The 20,988-nt window shown below is 39.8% G+C and overlaps 1 protein-coding gene across 1 annotated transcript in view; it reads left to right on the top strand.

Annotated features, from left to right (window-relative positions):
- The window catches only part of KIF1B (kinesin family member 1B), a 132,190-nt gene that overhangs the window by 7,283 nt on the left and 103,919 nt on the right, over window positions 1–20,988 (top strand). Inside the window, exon 2 of the mRNA XM_081087054.1 lies at window positions 7,428–7,612. Coding sequence (XP_080943180.1) covers window positions 7,507–7,612 — 106 coding nt within the window. The 5' untranslated portion in view covers window positions 7,428–7,506. The remainder of the gene's footprint in view (window positions 1–7,427; window positions 7,613–20,988) is intronic.

Below are 20,988 nucleotides of genomic sequence, written 5' to 3'. Positions count from 1 at the left end.
CTTCATGGAAAATATTAGACGGAGAGATGCAAAACTTACAATAAGGAAATATTCATAGCATCTCAAAATGGACTCACTACCTACCGATACTTTTGGGTACCCATTCTTTAAGTTATAATACATTCTTTGAAATGTAATTAAGTGGAAAAGATGATCTATATTATAAAAGGCCAGTGGCTGTAACGCCGGAATGACCAAATGACCAGTCACCAGGAGGTGCACCTCTTGGGCCCTCCCCCAACCCTACCCTCTGGGGCAATGGCAGCGTCAGTGGAGTGTCGTGGGGTGCCATCAGTGTCCTTGGAGCGTACAAGGCATAGCAGGGTGGCGGACATGGCCCTGATGGCAGGCTAGGCCTAGGGAACCCTACATGTGCATGGTTTAATCGTGCGCTTGGCCTGTAGTCTTTTAAATAAGCTTGCTTGTGTAGCAAATTGTACAAATATTAATTTTACTAGTAAAAGACTTTTTTGGTTAAATTCTATTTTCACTTGTGAAAAATGCATTGAATAAAGTATAAGTGTAGGAGAGTTAAGTGAACTACTAACTGTATCATAGGGCAAAATGAAATAAATAGAAAAGTGAGGTATCAGCACAGCGTTTTTTGGAGCAAAGAGAAAAGAACTTTTGGCTCAAAGGGGGACATTAAGGAATGCACAAATTAATGCTTCCTGATTCACGGTGACATTTGACTTTGTCCTCAAAAGTTATGGATTTATAATCGGTAAGAAGGGAGATTGGATTTCCACGAATTGAATGTTTGGTGTAGTAAGAGGGTGCGTGGTGGAGAAGACGCTAAAGTTGGGCAGTGAAAACTGAGACTGGGAAAGGAGGTTGAATTGTGGAGGCCCTTAAATTTTTAGTTTATGTTCTGAGGCTGTGGAAACCGATTGAACATGAACGGACCTCTGTTTTAGGAATATAATCCTGGCTGTTTTCTATAGAAAAGGGATATTACAAAAACAAACCAACTAAAACTAGCCAGTTAACTGCCATGATATTTTGAATTTAATTTAAAAAAAAGTCTGCCGCTTGTGTCTATAGACGCTTATGGCTTACAAATAAATGGCTAGCATTATTTTGTTCTTGTTCACTTTGCTTAAAGGTCAGTTTGAGAATTAGTCTTCCTCTTAGGTTCCTAATAATCCAGGGTACCTCTGAAAACAAGTGAGAATTGCACAAGATCAAAATTAAGCAATTGGGCAAATATTTAGAAAAATTAAAATGAATTAGTCCTAAACGTTTTTATTTTTATTAAGTGTTTATTCCTTTATTGTTAGTGGATGCCTCTGGAATTTTTGCTCCATTCCACTTTCCTAAGGCTTCTAATTGTATGTCATAAGGAAGGAAAAGTGGTCAAAGGAACAGTCTAGAACTTAGGCTGTGTAAGTGATTCACAGTATGTATGGCTTCCTTTCCTACCTGTCTTTCTTCTTTTGGCTTTTCAAAATTTGGAAAAAGTATTTTTAGGCTATTTTTTATTTTTCTATAACTTCTTTAAAATAGTCTGTAATTATTGTTTGTCATTGGAATTTAAACTCGATTTCAGATTTATATAATTGGCCATTTTTTAAAAAGGATCAGGGAGTTTTGAAGCTTTCATATTTTGATGGACATCTCTGTTAAAAGAGATACTGTTTATAATGGTAACAGAGTAACACTTTCAATTGTCCACTTAACTGTAGTTTCTTACTACTGTATAGAGTTTTAACTCACTGTGGAGATGGTTGCAGTATTATTACAGGACAGTTAAAGCAGAAAAAATATCTAGGTTCAGGTTGGTTAGGGAAAGGTAATTTTAAAATGTACATCACTTTCAAAAAAAATGACTGTTATAACTTTTTTAATTAGGAATAAATTTGAAATTAAGTTTATCCCTTTTCCTGTCTGTGTTTTGGAACAACTTTTTTTATTCCATCACTCTGTTGACACATAGTAACTAGGAATTCAGCTAAAATATTTTAACCTCTATACTGTATATTCAAGACCTTGTGATAAGGGGGATTAGAAGCATGACTAAGATTCTGTTCTTGTCCTTAAGGAACTTAAAATCTACAGAAGAGATAAGAAAAGTAACTTATTCTGCCCTGGGCAGGATCAATGAATTGAGCAATATTAAATGGAGAAGCATTTGTGTTTGGTTTGAGGAGTGGGGAGAATCTATGAGGGCTTTAGAGATGTAGCATATGAGAAGGTCCCAGAAAAATACATTGGATTTTGAGAAGTACTGGAGGGGAGGAAGCACCAAGTGGGTAGAGGGAATGTTGGAACAAAGGCATAGGGACACAAAAACACGAGATACTTTTAGGAAGCCCCCTGGTGGGAGGTTGTTAAGGAATGTGGATGTAAGGCAGTGTTTTGTGGGCTAGGAAAAATAGGTGGTTTATGTTGCAGAACACATCAAATGCCACTACGGGCAGTTCCATCATTGCTTGGTCGACAGTAGAGAAGCTTTGAGGATCTTTAAGTGGACAGTTATATGAACAGACTTATACTTCAGGAAGATGAGTCTAGCAATATTGTGTAGTATGGATGGGGTCAATGAAAATGGCAATATTATGTAGTACGCTTGGGTAGGAGTAAGAAAGAAAGTGGTTAAGAAAGTTAACAGTCTTGGGTGAGAAGTATTGAAGTCCTACAAGGAAAGTGGTGGTAGAAATAGGTGATTTGGTGCTCGCTTCGGCAGCACATATACTAAAATTGAAACGATACAGAGAAGATTAGCATGGCCCCTACGTAAGGATGACACGAAAATTCGTGAAGCGTTCCATATTTTAAAAAAAAAAGGAATAGGTGATTTGGCAGTTGATTAGATGGATAGCGGAAACAGCTGTATGACCTGTGTGGGAACGGGGGATGGTGAGAACAGTAAAAGGAATAGAAAAGAAATGGAAGAGCCTGTGTTGTTCTGGGGAGGTGGAGGGATACTTTGACTTTGGTTGTGTTATATAGAATGAAATGTTGGCAGGAAAGCTAGGTAGAGGAGTCAAACAGTGTTTTGAGAAGTATATGTATGGGGACATTAGAATATTACATATCTTAGTGTTTTGCTTCCTAGTTGCAAATGAATATGTACTTTATATCTAAAACCCAGCAAGGAGGTTTCAGCCTTGGTTTATTTGCAATTCCTTAATATCATCTGATACCCAGTCTATGTTTAGACTTCTATGATTATATAAAAAACATCTTTTTACAGATTTTCTTGATTAAAAAAATCACTGCATTTGGTTGACAACTCTTTAATTATTCCCCCTCTCCCATTTATTTGAAGAAAGTGGGTGAGTTGACCTGTAGATTTTATTCCATATTTTGGGTTTGGCTGATTGTATCTTTTAGGTGTCATTTAAATTACTTCTTTGCTTCCTTTATGTTCTGCAAACTGGTAGTTAGATCTGAAGCTTGATTCTATTCAGTGTTTTTTTTAAGAGTTTGGGATAAAAGTACTTAATAGGTTTTGCTGGGTTTCCTGTTGTAGCACACGGAGCATAAACCCTTAGGTGTCCCACTTTTAGTAATGTTCAGTTTGATTCAGATGTTGTCGCCTAATCCATACACTGTAATGTTCCCACATCAACCAAACTTTCATCTAAGGCTTTTTAGCAGCTAGTGATGATTGTTGCAGAGAGCCTTTATATCAGTAAGGTTGGAAAATTCTAATTCTGTCATTTCTTTTGCATTTATTAGCTGGCATTATTCTTTGAAGAAGAAGTTGCCCACATTGACTCTGGCTATTCTGGAATATAGTTTTGTTTTTAAAAATATATATTTTTATTGATTTCAGAGAGGAAGGGAGAGGGAGAGAGAGATAGAAACATCAATGATGAGAGAGAATCATTGATCAGCTGCCTGCTGCACACACCACACTGGGGATCGAGCCTGCAACCAGGTACGTGCCCTGACCGGCAATTGAACCATGACCTCCTGGTTCATAGGTCAATGGTCAACCACTGAGCCACACTGGCCAGACTGGAATATAATTTATATTGGATATGTACCCAATTCCTTTGTTTTATTTGCCAGTCTTCAGTATAATGAGGTTTTTTAAAGTATTATAAACTCATGAATTTATATATTTGATGTTTTTCACTCTATTTGTACTATGTATGTATGTATTTTTATATTTTAATTATCCCATCTTTGGAGTCCCTTTAAATTGGCATCTGTGTCCCTTTGCCATGATCTTATTCATCTTTGACAGATTTCTTGCTTATGATCATACTAACATGTTCCAGAATCATCTTGAAATTTCTTGCCTAGACTTGGAAATAGCCATTTTTTCAAGAAGCCCAAGTTCAAAGAGATTTTTGAGAAAATAGCATTTTTACTTTGGAAAGCTCTTAAAGAACAATACAGGATAGAATGCAGTCATGTAAAATGATAGCAGTGTTCTCACAATGTGTTGGGGGCTATAAATGCTGCAGGAAATACCAGTGATTCCTGGAACGTTTGGGCAGCCATTTTAGAAGAGGTAAGACTGGAGCTAAACTGTCAAATAGAGGAAAAAATGAAAATTCATATGCCCATTGTAGGAGAAATTGTTAGGAGGAGTGAAAGAACAATATGGATGGTATAGTAAAGGAGCTTGACTAGAACACAGAGTACCTTGACTTTGATCTTGATTTTATAAGCACTGGGAAATGAGAGCAAGTATTTGAGTTTGGAAGTGAAATTGCAAGTCATGCTTTGGAAAGAGTAATATTACAGCAAGGTTAAACAGTTGCTTAAAGCAGGGTTCTCAGCTGGAGATTTGTAACATAATCTTTGGGAAATTAAACAACCCATACCTGGGGGGCCTATCTCAACACTGGGGAGTTTAGGCTCATTTGCTTTTTTTTGTTTTAAATTTATTGGGGTAACATTGGTTAATAACATAAATTTCAGGTGTGTAACTTTATAATACTACATATGTATGTTCATCACCCAAAGTCTAGTTTCCTTCTGTCACCATATGTGTTTCAAAAGACCTTTGTACGATTCTATTTTATCAACCCTAATTAAAACTAAAATCTTGCCTGGCTGGTGTGGCTTAGTGGTTGAATGTTGACCCAAGAACCAGGAGGTCTGGGTTTAATTCCTAGTCAGGGCGCATGCCTGGGTTGCAGGCTCGATCCTTAGTTGGGGGAGCAGGGGGAAGCCGGTCAGTGATTTTCATCATTGATGTTTCTACCTCTCTCCTTCCTTCTTCCTCTCTCTGAAATAAATAAAAACATAAAAGAAAAACACCCGAGAAACCCCTTAAAACTCAAAGATCAGTTCCGCTATTCCAAGTATGCTAAGCATGAGGTAGTAAGGACATAGATTGGGGTAATGGCAATGGGAATGAGAGGAAGGAAGAGATAGAAAATGCAAATTAGTTTTTAAAGTTTTCATATGGCATTTCATTAATAATGTTAACACTACTAAAAGAATTCAAAGAGAGGGAAACAAAGATGACTCTTAAGATTTATGGTATGGGGCCAGATATAAATAGGAAGATTGGCAGAGATTGCTAGTTTGGGGGAGAAAGTAATGGGACATGTTAAATGTTGAGATGATGGCTGTGTATCAGAATGGACTATAGAGGTTGAAATGTGTTCTGTCTTTTTCAAACTGCTTCATTCATTCTCTGTTGGCAAAGTACGGTACTTAACTTAGATCATGCCAAATTGATTGGGAGGGTTAAAAACTCTAAGCTTTCATTTGAAAAATGTGATCACAATAAATGTTCAATATTTTAAAAAAGAACTATCTGCCTGGCCAGTGTTGCTCAATGGTTGAGCATCAACCTATGAACCAGGTGGTCATGGTTTGATTCCTGATCAGGGCATATACCTGGGTTGCAGGCTTGATCCCCAGTGTGGGATGTACAGGAGGCAGCTGGTCAATAATTCTCTCTCATCATTATGTTTCTGTCTCTCCCTCTCCCTTCCTCTCTGAAATCAATAAAAAAATATTTTTTAAAAAAGAACTACAGTCTGTTTAATGTAAAATAAAGTAGGAAAGGGACTGGAAAAGGCATTTCAGCAAATATGAAAATATCAGTATTAATAAATACTGTAATCATTTGGAACAAAAACAAAAGTCAGTAAACCAGGCAAAGGACTTGAACAGACAACTTTTACAACTGGGAAATTTAACTCATTAATTCATTATTTCAACAAACATTTACTGAATTCTTTTATCGGGTACTGTTCTAAGTCCTAGTGAATAAGATCTGTGAACATTCTGATGGTGCTGTGAGAGAGATGGACAATAGACATGTTTCAAAAAACAAGACTTCCAAATAGTGATAATGCTGTTGAGAAAATAAGATAGGTAATGAAGTAGAGAGTAGCTTGTTTTTTTATGCCTTTTCTTGTGGAAAACTTTTGTAGTTCTGCAACGAGGTTAGCATTCCTACTTAGTTATGTGGAAAAAAATTGGTCAGATTTAAATTAAGTTCTGTTGTGGTTCCCTGCTAATTGCACACAAAAGTATTTTTCTTTTGTTTGGTTCCTGAATATGTTTATACTAGAGGCTCAGTGCACAAAATTTGTGCACAGGTAGGGTCCCTAGTCCTGGCTGGCGATCAGGGCTGATAGGGGCCTTCCAGCTGCTGGCCAGGGCCTTCCTTCCCTGGATGCTGGCTGCCGGCTGGGGCCTTCCTTTGTTCCATGCCGACCCCTGGTGATCAACGCACATCATAGCGAGCAATCGAATTCCCAGTCTCCCCGTTGAACTCCCAGGGGGACAGTTTGCCTATTAGCCTTTTATATACATAGAAGATTAACGGGATAGAGTATGGATTGAGATTTGGTTTTTCTTGTGGAAATTACTTATATAGATTCTTTTCACAGAAGAGTGTCTGTTTTGTTCTGTTGAGAGGGAAATCATTCCTCTGAAAAATGTTCACATTTTTTCCTCTGTCTCTTGGAGTCTTCTCTGCTTATTGTACAGAATGGTTGTGAGGGTCAAATGAGATACATATGAAAGGATCTAAGTTAAGGAAATCTCTGAGTACATAGAAGTTAAAGGAGCGAGCTGGGACTCTTTGTCCTTTGCTGTTTAATTATACATCATATAACTGAATGTTTCAAGCTAGAATTGAAGTATACAGAAAGTTCAGTGCATTTCTTTAAAGTATTAAGTCATTTTGCAGATGGGAATGTACTTGTGTAAGAAAAACAGAGCAAGCTAGTTGCCTGTTACTTTGCAGTAACATTTTTTTATTAAATTAAGGTTAGGGACTTTTTAGGTATGGTAAAGGTAATGGAGTAGGAAAACAAATTTCAGTCTTAATTTTCTAATGGATAATTTACTGTTGAGAATATAAGACTTATAGGGAATGAGGTTTTTAGAAATGGAAACAAAAATAGTCCTAAGATATAAGAAAGGAGCTTATATGCTCAAGTTAGCCCAAGCTTTCTTTAATTCTGACTGCCTTCTATGGAACTTTTTTATTTTCAAAGGAAACTTGAACATAACTTCAAAAGAAGATTTGATTCTTTATTTCTGGACTGCAATTAATTATATAACAAGACCATCAGAATGTCGGGAGCCTCAGTGAAGGTGGCTGTTCGAGTGCGGCCTTTCAATTCTCGAGAGACCAGCAAAGAGTCCAAGTGCATCATTCAGATGCAAGGCAACTCGACTAGTAAGTACATGTTGTTTTCTATCAGTTATATTTCACTTTTCTATTCTTCCTCTATCCCTTCTTGCTGTGATCAGAATACATGAATATTTGGGTGTTACCACTTACCACTTTATACTTTACTATTATTTTAATTTAATAATTATATTTTAATTTAATAATTGTATTTTCATTTCTTTTATTAAAAAATCTTTATTGTTGAAAGTATTATATATGTCCCCCTTTTCCCCTCCATTGACCCCTTCTAGTCCGCCCCTGCCCTCCGCCCCAGGCCTTCACCACCCTATTGTCTGTGTCCATGGGTTATGCATATATATATATGCATACAAGTTCTTTGGTTGATCACCCCACCACCACCACCACCACCACTCCCCCCAGCCTTCCCTCAGAGTCTGCAGTCTGTTCTATGCTTCTATGTCTCTGGATCTATTTTGTTCATCAGTTTATTTTGTTCGTTAGATTCCACATATGAGTGACTTTAGCATGAAAGACTACCCTATCTAATAAAAGAGAAACATGGTAATTAGCTGTACGTCCGCTACCCTTCCCACTGGCTAATCAGTGAGATATGCAAATTAACTGCCAGCCAAGATGGCGGCCGGCAGCCAGGCAGCTTGAAGTTAACATGAGGCTTGCTTGCTTCAGTGACGGAGGATTCCAGCATTCCCCGCCTGCCGCTGCTGGCCTCTGAGCTTGCAGTTTGAAACATTGTTACAAATATAGAAGCTAAACAAAACCCCAGAAACCTGCTTTCAGCGAGCCGGGATCTCAGAGCTGGAGTTGATACAGTGTTTCGATTATAGAACCCAAACAAACCAGATACCTGCTTTCAGCAGCAGAGGCCTCAGAGCTGGAGCCAGAGCTAAAGCTGGCCCAGAATAAAAAAAGAAAAAGAAAAAAAGGAGCAATTGGGAACTTCAGCCACCCACCAGCCTGAAAACAGCCATCAGCCCCTCACCCAGACTGTCCAGGCACCCCAGTGGGGACCCCCACCCTGAAGGGTGTGTGACCAGCTGCAAACAGCCATCATCCCCTCACCCAGGCTGGCCAGGCACCCCAGTGGGGACCCCCACCCTGATCCAGGACACCCTTCAGGGCAAACCAGCTGGTCCTCACCTGTGCACCAGGCCTCTATCCTATATAGTAAAAGGGTAATATGCCTCCCAGCACCGGGATCAGCAGAGCTGTGAGGTCTCCCGGCACCGGGATCAGCATGACAGGGGGCAGCGCCCAAACCCCCTGATCACCCTGCGGCTCTGTGTGTGACAGGTGGCGGGGCCACAACCTCCCTATCTGCCCTGCTCTGTTCGTGACAGGGGAAGGCGCCCCAACCCCCTGATCAGCCCTGCTCTGTGCCTGATAGAGGGGAGCTCCCCAACCCACTGATTGCCCTGCGGCTCTGTGTGTGACGGTGCGGCGCCCCAACCCCCTGATCGGCCCTGCTCTGTGTGTGACAGGGGGCAGCGCCCCAACCCCTCCCCCCCACGGGCCCTGCTCTGTGTGTGACGGGGTAGAGTCATAACCTCCCCATCGGCCCTGCCCTGAGTGTGACAGTGGCGGCGCCCCAACCCCCTGATCAGCCCTGTTCTGTGGGTGACAGGGGGTGGCGCCACAACCTCCCCATCATCCCTGCCTTGAGTGTGACGGGGCGGTGCCCCAACCCCCCAATCGGCCCTACCCTGAGTGTGACTGAGGGTGGCATCGCATCCTCCCGATCTGCCCTGCTCTGTGCATGACAGGGGGCGGTGCCCAACTCCCCAATCAGCCCTGCTCTGAACCCGACCAGGGGCTGCACCTAGGGATTGGGCCTGCCCTCTGCCACCCGGGAGCAGGCCTAAGCCAGCAGGTCGTTATCTCCCGAGGGGTCCCAGACTGCGAGAGGGCACAGGCCGGGCTGAGGGACCCCCCCCCCCTCCAGTGCACAAATTTTTTGTGCACCGGGCCTCTAGTCCATAATAAGTTAATAGGGTTTACTAGTATTTATTAGCAAGTATCTACTTTATGTATGTTTAATGGTGTGTTAAGTACCAAACAGAATATAAAAGAACAGTAATCCATTGACTATCCAAGAAAATAAAATTATTAGAGTATGTGGTAAAATTAAAACATTTTCTTTAGTTCTGGGTAGTTATGAGAAATGGGTCTGGGTCTGGTTGACTTTCTGACTTTGCTGTTTTTTTTAATCAGATGGATTAAAAGCTCATTAAGAGATTATTGATGGCTAGTTTAAAAAAGGTGTTAGATCTCATTTTTTAAAGATACATAGCTCTCTTTTTTGCCTTATTTTGATTGCATAGGAAATAATGTCAGTTTAGGGTAGAAAAGTAAAATTACCCAAATATGATATTCACTCTGGATGAAAGATTACAGATGTTTTCACTTGTGGTAGATAACAAACTGGAGAAGAAAATAAGATTTCTGGTTGGCCACCGTTTTAGGATAGAGCCATAAAATTTAAAATTTGTGAGGCTATGCTTTATGTACCAATTCTTGCTTATAACCCATAAAAAAATCTCTCCAGAACTATTGAAAATATTGATATGTCTTTTTTTTAAATATATCTTTATTGATTTCAGAGAGAGAGAGAGAGATAGAAACATCAATGATGAGAGAGAATCATTGATCGGCTGTCTCCTGCATGCCCTACACTGGGGATCAAGCCCACAACACGGGCATGTGCCCTTGACCGGAATTGAACCCAGGACCCTTTAGTCCACAGGCCGATGCTCTATCCACCAAGCCAAACCGGCGAGGGCTTGATATGTCTTTTGATAAAACATTAAAGAAGAAATGCCCGATTTTATTTATTATTATTTTAAATATTTTTATTGATTTCAGAGAAGAAGGGAGTGGGAGAGAGAGATAGAAACATCAATGGTGAGAGAGAATCATTGATTGGCTGCCTTCTGCACATCCCCTACTGGGGATTGAGCCCACAATCTGGGCCTGTGCCCTTGACCAGAATTGAACCCAGGACCCTTCTGTCCACAGGCCAATGCTCTATCTACTGAGCCAAATGGGCTAGGGCTGGTTTTTATTACTAAAAGTAATTAATAATTTGGTTAAAGTAGGCCTGGATATATTGTACTAGTTCTATGAAAACCAGTCTGTGGATCACCTTAAGCAAAGTGCTGAACTACCAATGGTTTTTCCATCATATTTTGTCCAAAACTTTTCTAGACTACAGGCTGAGTGTCTTTGCTCTGCCCTGCCCTTTCTGTCTTTCCCTTCCTCTTTGAGAGTCTACTAAACTGTGTGCCTGTAGGGAATTACAGAATTGTATGTACCATAGGACTTTGCCCTTAAGGAGTTTTTAGTTCAAGGTAGGAGAGATAAGATATAATAAAATAACCTCAATACAAAGTAAATGAAAGTGATAATTGCCATAAAAAAGGATTTTTAAAAAGTGCAAATGTGAGTTTGGCAAAGGACACATGTAAGATTCATAGATGATAGGGCATTTTAGCTAGACCTTGAGGAATAAATAGAATTATAAACTAAACATCCAGTAAGTTTGGGGAATTTTTCAGAATTGTAGCTTATGAGAACTTGTGCCATGACTAGATATTGGTACTTCTCACCTTCATCTGGCTATAGTAGATTGCTTCTTGCATGTCATTGTTCAGCAGGAGAAATTTGACTTTTAAATTACCATTAAGCTACTTGAACAAAAATGCTCTTTCGCTGAATTGGCCTTGGAAAAAGTAGGGCTAGTTTTCTAGCTAAATACTTAACTTTGTCATGGCTCAGGGCTTGGAGTAATTGTGGTTCCTTGAAAGGTGTTTATGCTTGGAAAGCTAGTTATCTAATTGTATCAGAGTCGTTTTTCTCTAGGATTTTTGGCGTTTTTGGTTTTCTACTAATTTTTATATTTCTGGGTTTTTTTTAACATGGCAGTTTATTTGTAATTTGACTAATATGCAATCCAGATGCTTTTTAAATGAGAGATTTTAAGTGAGCCACTTGCTGTGTTTAGAAAGTATTAATGGCTTAAAACAAACAAAAAAACCCCCACATTGGATTTAAAGTTGGGAGAGAGCATGCATTTTGAACCTAGAATTGTTGAAAAAAATGAAATGAATTTGCTATAGCCACATGTGCTCGCTGCATTAAAAGACTTCTATGCTGGCAAGCTAGCCTGAACTGCTGCTCACAGGGATTATAGTTGGTTGCAGATGGAATGTTCCTGCCATAAGATAGCTTATGAAAAAGTAGAAGAGGGTGAAGGGTACTTTAGGGAATGTGCCAGATCTGAAAACTGAGCAGCAGCAGTTTTATTTAAGCACTTTTTGGTCTCAGAGGGAGTATTTTCCCTGCCACAGATAAATGTTACTGCCTTGACATTTTTGAGACCCGAGCGCATACACAAATGGCTTTGTTTAATAATATCCCATTATATTCCAAGTTTCTCCCACTTAGGCAGCATTTTTTATTGTCTAGTTACCTCCTTACCACAGTCGCCTGCTGCATTTTGATGAACTTTTATTGTTTCTATTTGGTTAAGTGGTTAGAATTTTGTATTCTAGTCTTTAAGTCTTTAGATATTTTTGCTCTCATTAGTATTACCTAATTCTCACTTGCATTTTAGTTTGGTTTCTTTTCTTGGGGCCTGTGGATTGACTTCTGAGTGTCTGTCATGATGGTCCCTTGAAATTATATGCAAAATAAAATCGAACAAAAAAATGTCATAAGTATTTTCTTCGGGAGGGAGTAATCACTTCCATTACATTTTTAGAGATCTGTGTCCCCCAAAAGGGTTAAGAGGCACTAGCCTTGAATCAGAATGAGATCTCCTTAAGTCTTTTCTGGAAGAAGCCAGGGATAATTATAGTTAGATCAGACTAAAGTGTGAATTTCATAACATAGCACCCGAAGTGCTTCACAGTGTGGCTGGAGAAGTAGGATAAACCCAACTCTTCATCTCCTACTTGTCCACCTCTAACCATGAGCTCTGACCTGAGAGATGGGATGTCTACTTTCTTTTAACCTGTTCTTTGTCGGGATTCATTCTGTGACCTGTGCATCTTACACATGCCCAATCATATTTCTCTTTATAACCTCTACCAAGTAGTGCATTCCTCTGGGAGTCACTAAAACTGCTGATGATTTGGGCATTTAAACTCCTAACAGCACTCATTTTTCTTAGAGCAAAACAAAACAAAAAAACAACCACCTAGAAACAACCCAGTATCCATCAGCAAGGGACTAGATAAATAAATCATGTTATATTTTATTTACTTATTAATTCAGTCTCAATGTGGCTTCTTCCTTACTCCTTATTTAGGACTTCTGTTCAGCTAGTCTTCAGAGGGTTCTCCACATTGATTGTTCTAGATTTTTTTTTTTTTAAATATATTTTATTGATTTTTTACAGAGAGGAAGGGAGAGGGATAGAGAGTTAGAAACATCAATGAGAGAGGAACATGGATCAGCTGCCTCCTACACACTCCCCACTGGGGATGTGCCCACAACCAAGGTACATGCCCTTGACCGGAATAGAACCCGGGACCCTTGAGTCCACAGGCCGACGCTCTATCCGCTGAGCCAAACCGGTCAGGGCGATTGTTCTAGATTTTAATTGTAATGCAACTACAACTGTGGTCCTGGGAGGAGGCAAGCACAGTGTTTACCTACTTTGCCATCTTGACCAGAACTCCATGGTACATATATATTATAGAATATAGCAAAGAAGAGAATTACTGCAAAACACACACACACACACACACACACACACACACATCATACATAAACTACAGCCTCACAAGTTGCAAAGGAAGCTCATGTATTTTCCTATATAATAAAAGTCTAATATGCAAATCGACCAAATGGTGGAACGACTGGCCGCTATGACGTGCACTGACCACCAGGGGGCAGATGCTCAACGCAAGACTCCCCCCAGCCCACAGGCCCCAGGCCAGCCAAGGCGGGGCCGGCAGGGGCCCTCCAATCGCGCCCCCCCTCCCCCAGTCGCCCCACAGGTTGGCCCTGATTGCCAGCCAGGCCTAGGGACCCTACCCATGTATGAATTTCCCTGCACTGGGCCTCTAATATTAACATAAATTTCAAGCCCTAACTGGTTTGGCTCAGTGGATAGAGCATCGGCCTGCAGACTGAAGGGTCCCAGGTTTGATTCTGGTCAGGGGCATGTACCTTGGTTGCGGGCACATCCCCAGTAGGGGGTGTGCAGGAGGCAGCTGATTGATGTTTCTCTCTCATCGATGTTTCTCACTCTCTATCCCTCTCCCTTCCTCTCTATAAAAAATCAATAAAATATATTAAAAAGTATATAAATTTCAAAACATGCAAAGCTGTGTTCTGTATTCCTTACTCCATATAAACACATGTATGGGGTAAAACTGCAGAAAAGTAAGGCAGTAATGACAAAATTCAGCATGTTTCAGAGGGGGGATGTGGGCCAAGAGATCTGGGAGGGTCACCCAGTGGAACTGCATGGTGAGAGCCGTGTTCTGTAACTGGCTAGGGAGTATCCAGGCTTTTGTTTTGTTATTGTTTAAACTCTACATATATTTTATAAATATATCTGCTACATATCTACTAAATATTTAATTTTAAAAGTAGTATAAAAGCAAAGGAAAAAACACACACAAAGTCTTAATCTTATAAATAGAGATCAGTGTTCCAGTGCCTGTCTATACCAATGACCAGGAATAGGCACAAGTCCATGAAATTTGCCTCCTATTCCCTATTTCTGAAGCCTTCTGGCCAGTTTTCCCCTCCTTTTTCCAAAGACAGGAATGCTTACTTTTTACGTTAATGATTAAATGACAGTTAGTTTGCCCTAACCGGTTTGGCTCAGTGGATAGAGCGTCGGCCTGCGGAGTCAAGGGTCCCAGGTTCGATTCCGGTCAAGGGCATGTACTTTGGTTGCGGGCACATCCCCAGTAGGGAGTGTGCAGGAGGCAGCTGATCGATGTTTCTAGCTCTCTAGCTCTCTCCCTCTCTGTAAAAAAATCAATAAAATATATTTTTTAAAAAATAAATGACAGTCAGTTATTGGAATGTAATAAGGTAAACCATAAGAAGATAAAGAAGCTTATACAGCAAAGGAAGAAGAGGTCAGTAAAATATATTGAGATCACCTTGAGTACCAGCGGCACTTATCCTGTAGTGTCAGGACTTGGAGCTATAGCTGTGTGTGCGTGTGTGTGCGTGTTGTGTGTGTGTGTTGGGGGGTGGGGAGTAAAGTTGCCAGTGAAATGATACTACATTTACTCAAGTGGAGTTGGTTGAAACCAGTTTTGTCCTTTAGAGGGACTTGTGGAATGGGTATGTAAAGGGAGGGTCTCACGCTGTCAGTTTCCTCCTCTCCCTTTAGGGAGGTTGTCCCTCAGTGTCAGGGTTGGGGAAGCCCGTCATCCTTACTGCCCCTTCTTTAGCACAGGCCTGTCTACTGGCCACTGCCTTTGCTGCGGGACCTTTTTACATCGGGATCCTTCTTCTGCCCTCCGCCTTAAAGCAGCCTTTGCCTCCCTTCCTTTTCCTCAGATCCAAAACATTCTTTTTTTCTTCTCTATCCGACACAATATTATTTAGTATTTCATGACTTCTCATGTGGCAACTTACTCAGTGGAAATTCTGGAATGTGTCCGTATGTTTCTTACATTTTTCTTCTACTGGGATAAAGTTAATGGTTGTAAAGAAGGGCATTACTTAGACTCCACCCTCTTCTAGATGAGATGTGAGGTGTATTTCTCTTTGTTTTCCAGTGTCTTTAAACTTTTATTGCATTTGATTACTTTGGAGTGTGTAAGCAAGGCATTTTGGTATGTGACAAAAATAAAATTGTGTTTGGTCAGTTCCAAGCATATCACCTAAACTCTTCTGTTTCTTCCCATCTTGTTTGACTCCCAAAATGCAGATAACTTTCAGCATTTGTCAGTAATGGGTTGGTTGATTGTATGAACAAAACTTAATGGCCTGTTGGTGTTGAAAGTGTGATTTTTTTTGCAGATTTTTAAATTTTTCACAAGTACCTGCTGTGGGGCTTATATTTATAGCGCTGGATCTGATAACAACTAAGGATTATGTGTCTTCTGGTTACTACAATGAACAAAAGAGGATCCTTTTGACTTAACTGTCATTTCTTGTTATTGTTTTCTTTATATTCGGACAATACTGAAGTGGTATTTGGGGGGAAATTATTCTGTAATTATTCTGGGCTATTTTTTTTATCCATTTTCCCAGCAAGTTCGAGTAAGTAGCACATTATTTCTTTTTCAGTGGTTCTTTTGTCTGGCTGTGGGGTCCTTCTTACTGCCTTATGCCTTACTTCAGGAAGTTTCTCGCCTTGTAAAATATCTCATAAGAAAGACAACCTTGCCCTAACCTCTTTGGCTCAATGGATAGAGCGTCAGCCTGTGGACTCAAGGGTCCCAGGTTCGATTATGGTCAAGGGCATGTACCTTGGTTTCGGGCACATCCCCAGTAGGGAGTGTGCAGGAGGCAGCTGATCGATGTTTCTCTCTCATCGATGTTTCTAACTCTATCCCTCTCCCTTCCTCTCTGTAAAAAGTCAATAAAATATATTTTAAAAAAGAAAGACAACCTAATGGAAAAAGGGAATATTTTAAGACTATGTTTTATATCCCTAATCACCTTAAACAGTTGGTGGCTCATAGGTTTTCAGTAAAATGACTTTGCTTTACCTTTCTTGCATCATTTGCTATATGTAATTTTTCTTCTCATTATATCTTTTTTTTTTCAAATATCTTTGAAATATATACAAAATAATCATTTGTTTAAATGCTTTCTTTTAGAGCAAAATGAGGCTTGGAGTTTCAGGAATGCCTGGCTTAAGTCCCTCCCCCCCCTTTTTTTGTAGCATATAGTAGCATATTACTATCTTTCTCACAACTTTTCTAACTCTTGCTGAGGCATTATCTTCTGGTGTTCTTGCTGATAGCAGTTTTACGTCACCAATTTTCATCCTAGTTTAATACCTTTACTTAGGGGAAAAATACTAAAGGAAGATAATTTGTTAGCTCTCTTAGTGCAGGTTTTTTCTTTCTTACCCCATTTCAGGACAATTTATTGAACATATTTATTCAGTATATCCATAATTAATATAAACCAATCAGCTCTGAAATTTAAAGAACGCATAATGTCCTTTGTTTTCAAAACAAAAGCAGTTGGCAAATTGAACATTCACAAAGCAGAAAGCAAAATCTTACCACTGAGAGAGAATTATCATTGACATTTTGTTGGATATTTCTCTTATCTTTTCCTTGCACTTTCACATATTAAATAAAATATGTTACATATCGGGTCATTTTATGTCTATATATGATGGCTGCAAACTGCTATTTAACTATCTGTCCCAGTTTTCCGATTCCACTTGTCTTGGCTTCCTAGCCTCTCTCAGAATGAGGTATACCGTAAAGAGCAGTGTTTGAAAAATTACTTGTTAATTTTTTTTTTTTTTGGTTAGTTTTGGTACCCAAATTGTGACATTCAGTGAGTATATATATATTTTAAAGGCAGGAACAATAGAAGCTATCACTGAATTGAAGGAGGCCTTTGATATTGTGTGTTTGCAACTGCTTTTTATTATAGGGTATAATTTACACTTTTTCAATAATCTGAATAAGTTGTTTTCACATCTAGATCCCAAAATAGCAAGGAGAAAAGACTGGATAAAATGTAGGAAGCCTAGTTTTTCTTTGCTGCTTTGCATCTCATTGTTCTAGACTTTTGAGGTTGCCTTCATTAAAATCCGAACTGTACTGCATGTGGCCTTTACATGTGCATTTGTTGTTGTTTTTTCCATAGGAGAAAGCAGCCATGTCCCATTCATTTTTAATTAATTCATTTTTAATAAATTTTTATTGATTTCAGAGAGGAAGGGAGAGGGGGAGAGAGAGAGAGAGAGAGAAAGAGAGAGAGAGAGAGAGAGAGAGAGAGAGAGAGAGAATATGAATATCAATGATGAAAGAGGATCATTGGTTGGCTGCCTCCTGCATGCCCCACACTGGGGATCAAGCCTGCAACTCGGGCATATGCTCTGACCAGGAATTGAACAGCAACCTCTTGGTTTATAGGTTGATGCTCAACCACTGAGCCGTGCTGGCCAGGCTAATTTATTTTTTATTGAAATACTAGAGGCCCAGTGCACGAATTCGTGCACAGGTGAGGTCCCTCGGCCTGGCTGGTGAGTAGGGGGTGAGGGGGGGGCCTGCTGGGGGGAAGGGCCGTGGGAGGTTGGCCCCAGCAGCAAGCTAAGGCACGGCCGGCTCTCTCCTCCCTCCTGCCTGGGTCCAGGGTGCGGGTAAACCAGATTCGGGGCTGTCAGGGCCCCAGCAGCAAGCTAACCAACGGCCAATTCCACTAGGAATTGGGCTCCCCGTGCCTTCCTGTCTGGGTCCGGGGTGCAGGTGAACCAGATTCGGGGTTATCAGGGCCCCAGCAGCAAGGTCTAGGTCAGTGCGCATCATAGCTACCAGCCGGTTGTCTGGTCATTCCGGTTATTTGGTCGTAACAGTTGCTTAGGCTTTTATGTATATAGGCAGTTGCTATAACATTATATTACTTTCAGCTGTATGACATTTGCAGTGCTCAAGAGATGTTTTGGAGTTCATTTTTAAAGTTCATGCCACCAACATATGCTGATTGCTTTTGTTAGTTGCCCAATGTGGTGTGAAGCACTGTAATGGGAGCTAGCAATGCCATTAGTGAGATCCTGGAAGGGCCCATTACTTTGGTCATATGGTAAGCGAAGTGTAGGTATTCATAGACTTAATTTTTGGTAGTATATCAAGAACTGTGCTTATTTTATGAAAACATTTCTATTGTTTGTGGATGATTGATGTATAAGCAGAGTTGGTAGAAATACGAAATTAGGTTTTTGGAGCATCTATAGGACATCAGGTTTTTGTTATTCAGCAAGGATAGGCTGGAAGGCCACGAACCTCTCAGAGTTTTTAGTCTTGTCTTAGAGATAAATAATAAAAGCCGTGTGATGACTGTTAATGAAAGCATTGAGGGAAGACATCTAAATAATTGAGGGATGGGGCCAGGAAAGATAGGAATGTCTGGGAAGCCTTTTTTTTGTTTTGGCAGCACAGAAAACAATATGGCCAGAATTAGCAGAAGCTGCCTAAGTGAGGAAATGATTTAACTACATTTACTGTTTCCTTATGACATTGTTCTGGTCTTATACGTAAGAGTTCCTTTTGTAACTGAGTAAACTTGAGTAGGCAAAAATGGATGAAGGGAAAAACAAAAGCAGATTTTACTTGTTTGGGTTTTTTTTTGTACTCTGTTGCCTTTTACTGAGAGGAGGGGAGCTTGATTAGTAATTAAAAACAGTAATGAACACTTAAGCCATGTCAGGCACAACTAGGCACTTACAGATTTTAACTCATTTAATCTTCACAATAGTCCTGTGGCAGATACTTACATTTTGGAAAAAAAAAAAGTTTTTATTGCTTTCAGAGAGAGGAAGGGAGAGCTTTAAAAAGAGAGATAGAAACATCATTGATGAGAATCATAGATTGGCTGCCTCCTGCATGCTCCCTACTGGGGATTGAGCCCCCAACCAGGGTTTGTGCCCTGACCAGGAATTGAACTGTGACCTCCTGGTTCAGGGGTGGACACTCAACCACTGAGCCCCACTGCCCAGGCCATACCTACTCTTATTTCCCCCATTCATAGGCAGGAGGATAGACCCTGGCTAACTTGCCTGGAATTGCACATCTAGGAATTGGGAGAACCAGAAAATGCTGTGTGGCTCCAGAGCCCTCACTCTTAACCTTGGTGCTATACATATTGTCTCTCAAAATATTTATATTGTTTTACTATTCTGTGTAAATACTGTGAATGTCTATGTCTAACTTGAATTTAACTGTTAGATTAAAATTTATTTTTCCTTTTTTAAAAATATGTTTTTATTGATTTCAGAGAGGAAGGGAGAGGGTGAGAGAGAGAGAAACATCAATGATGAGAGAATCATTGATCGGCTGCCTCCTGCATGCCTTACACTGGGGATCGAGCCTACAACCCAGGCATGTATCCTTGACCGGAACTGAACCCGGGACCCTTCAGTCTGCAGGCTGACGCTCTATCCACTGAGCCAAACCAGCTAAGGCAGATTAAAATGTATTTTAATGTCCTTTCTTGATGTAGGGAAATTATGAATAAAAAGGATATTAATATTAGCTCAGACAGCTTTGTTCCATTTAGATTGAATGAAAGCTAGCTGAGACCTTCCAAATGATCTCCCTTCAAAATCATTCAAAATTTGCTTAGGCCCTGGTCGAGTAGCTCATTTGGTTAGAGCATCATCCCAGTACGCCCAGGAGTTGGGAACCTCTGGCTCGAGGGCCACATGAGGCAAGTGAAATCATTTGGTCTGGCCCTACCAAGACATTAGGGATGAGTAAATTAAATGTTTGACCAAATATAGCAGGCTAATTTTTAAATTGATAATTTTGTATGGACCACGAGTTATGAATATCCAGATGGCCCTTGGCAGAAAAAAGGTCCTGCACCCCTGCAATACACCAAGGTTTCAAGTTCAATCCTTGGTCAGAGCACATACAATAATTAACCAATGAATGCCTAAATGAGTGGAACAACAAATTGATGTCTCTCTCTCTCTCTCTCTCTCTCTCTCTCTCTCTCTCTCAAATCAATAAATTAAAATTAACAAACATTTGCTAAGGAAGAATAGAATGATTGTTAACTGAGAGTTTGTTGAATATTTATTATAGCTAGCATATTTATTTTATACCTAGTTAATAAAATTGTGACACTAATCGAGCTGGTAGTTTTTCTTCCTATTGTATGTTTATTTTTAATACAAAGGGATTGAGTATATCATGAACATAGAGTACATTTATCCTGTTTATAAGATTTGGAATCTAAGTTTGTTATTTTAAATAATTAAGAAATGTTATAATTATAGGTCGTTTGTGCAAATCCTCCTTATAGCAATGTGCTTTACCACTTTAATATGTTTCTGGAAATACATTATTCTGAGTAGGGAGGGTGCTGCTTATGGGTTTTGGTTTTATGGTTTTGGGATATAAATGGTGTATAAAATACTTTTATTGTGTGCCATTTTTCTTAATTGGCTACGGGAAGCTTTTGGAAGAGAAAGTTTGCTGAAGATGTCACTGGGATTTTTAACAAACCCCACACATGCTGTGATAGAAAAGTTAATATAAAGTTACAGTGTTACCACACTGATATGTTAATTGTAGTTGCAGGCAAATTCTTTAGTAGTTTGCCAACAACAGTATAATTGCTACATAGAGACTTTGAGATTTAGATAAACAAAATTATTCTGGAGAATAAACGGCTTTTAAGCACAAATTTTGTTTTGACTGCCTTGTTTTTTAATGGTTAGTAATTTAAACATT

This window comes from Myotis nattereri, assembly GCF_964212035.1.
Source record: "Myotis nattereri genome assembly, chromosome: 3".
NCBI lineage: Eukaryota > Metazoa > Chordata > Mammalia > Chiroptera > Vespertilionidae > Myotis > Myotis nattereri.
Note: the sequence above shows the minus strand (reverse complement) of the source record. Positions and strands in the feature narration are given on the sequence as shown.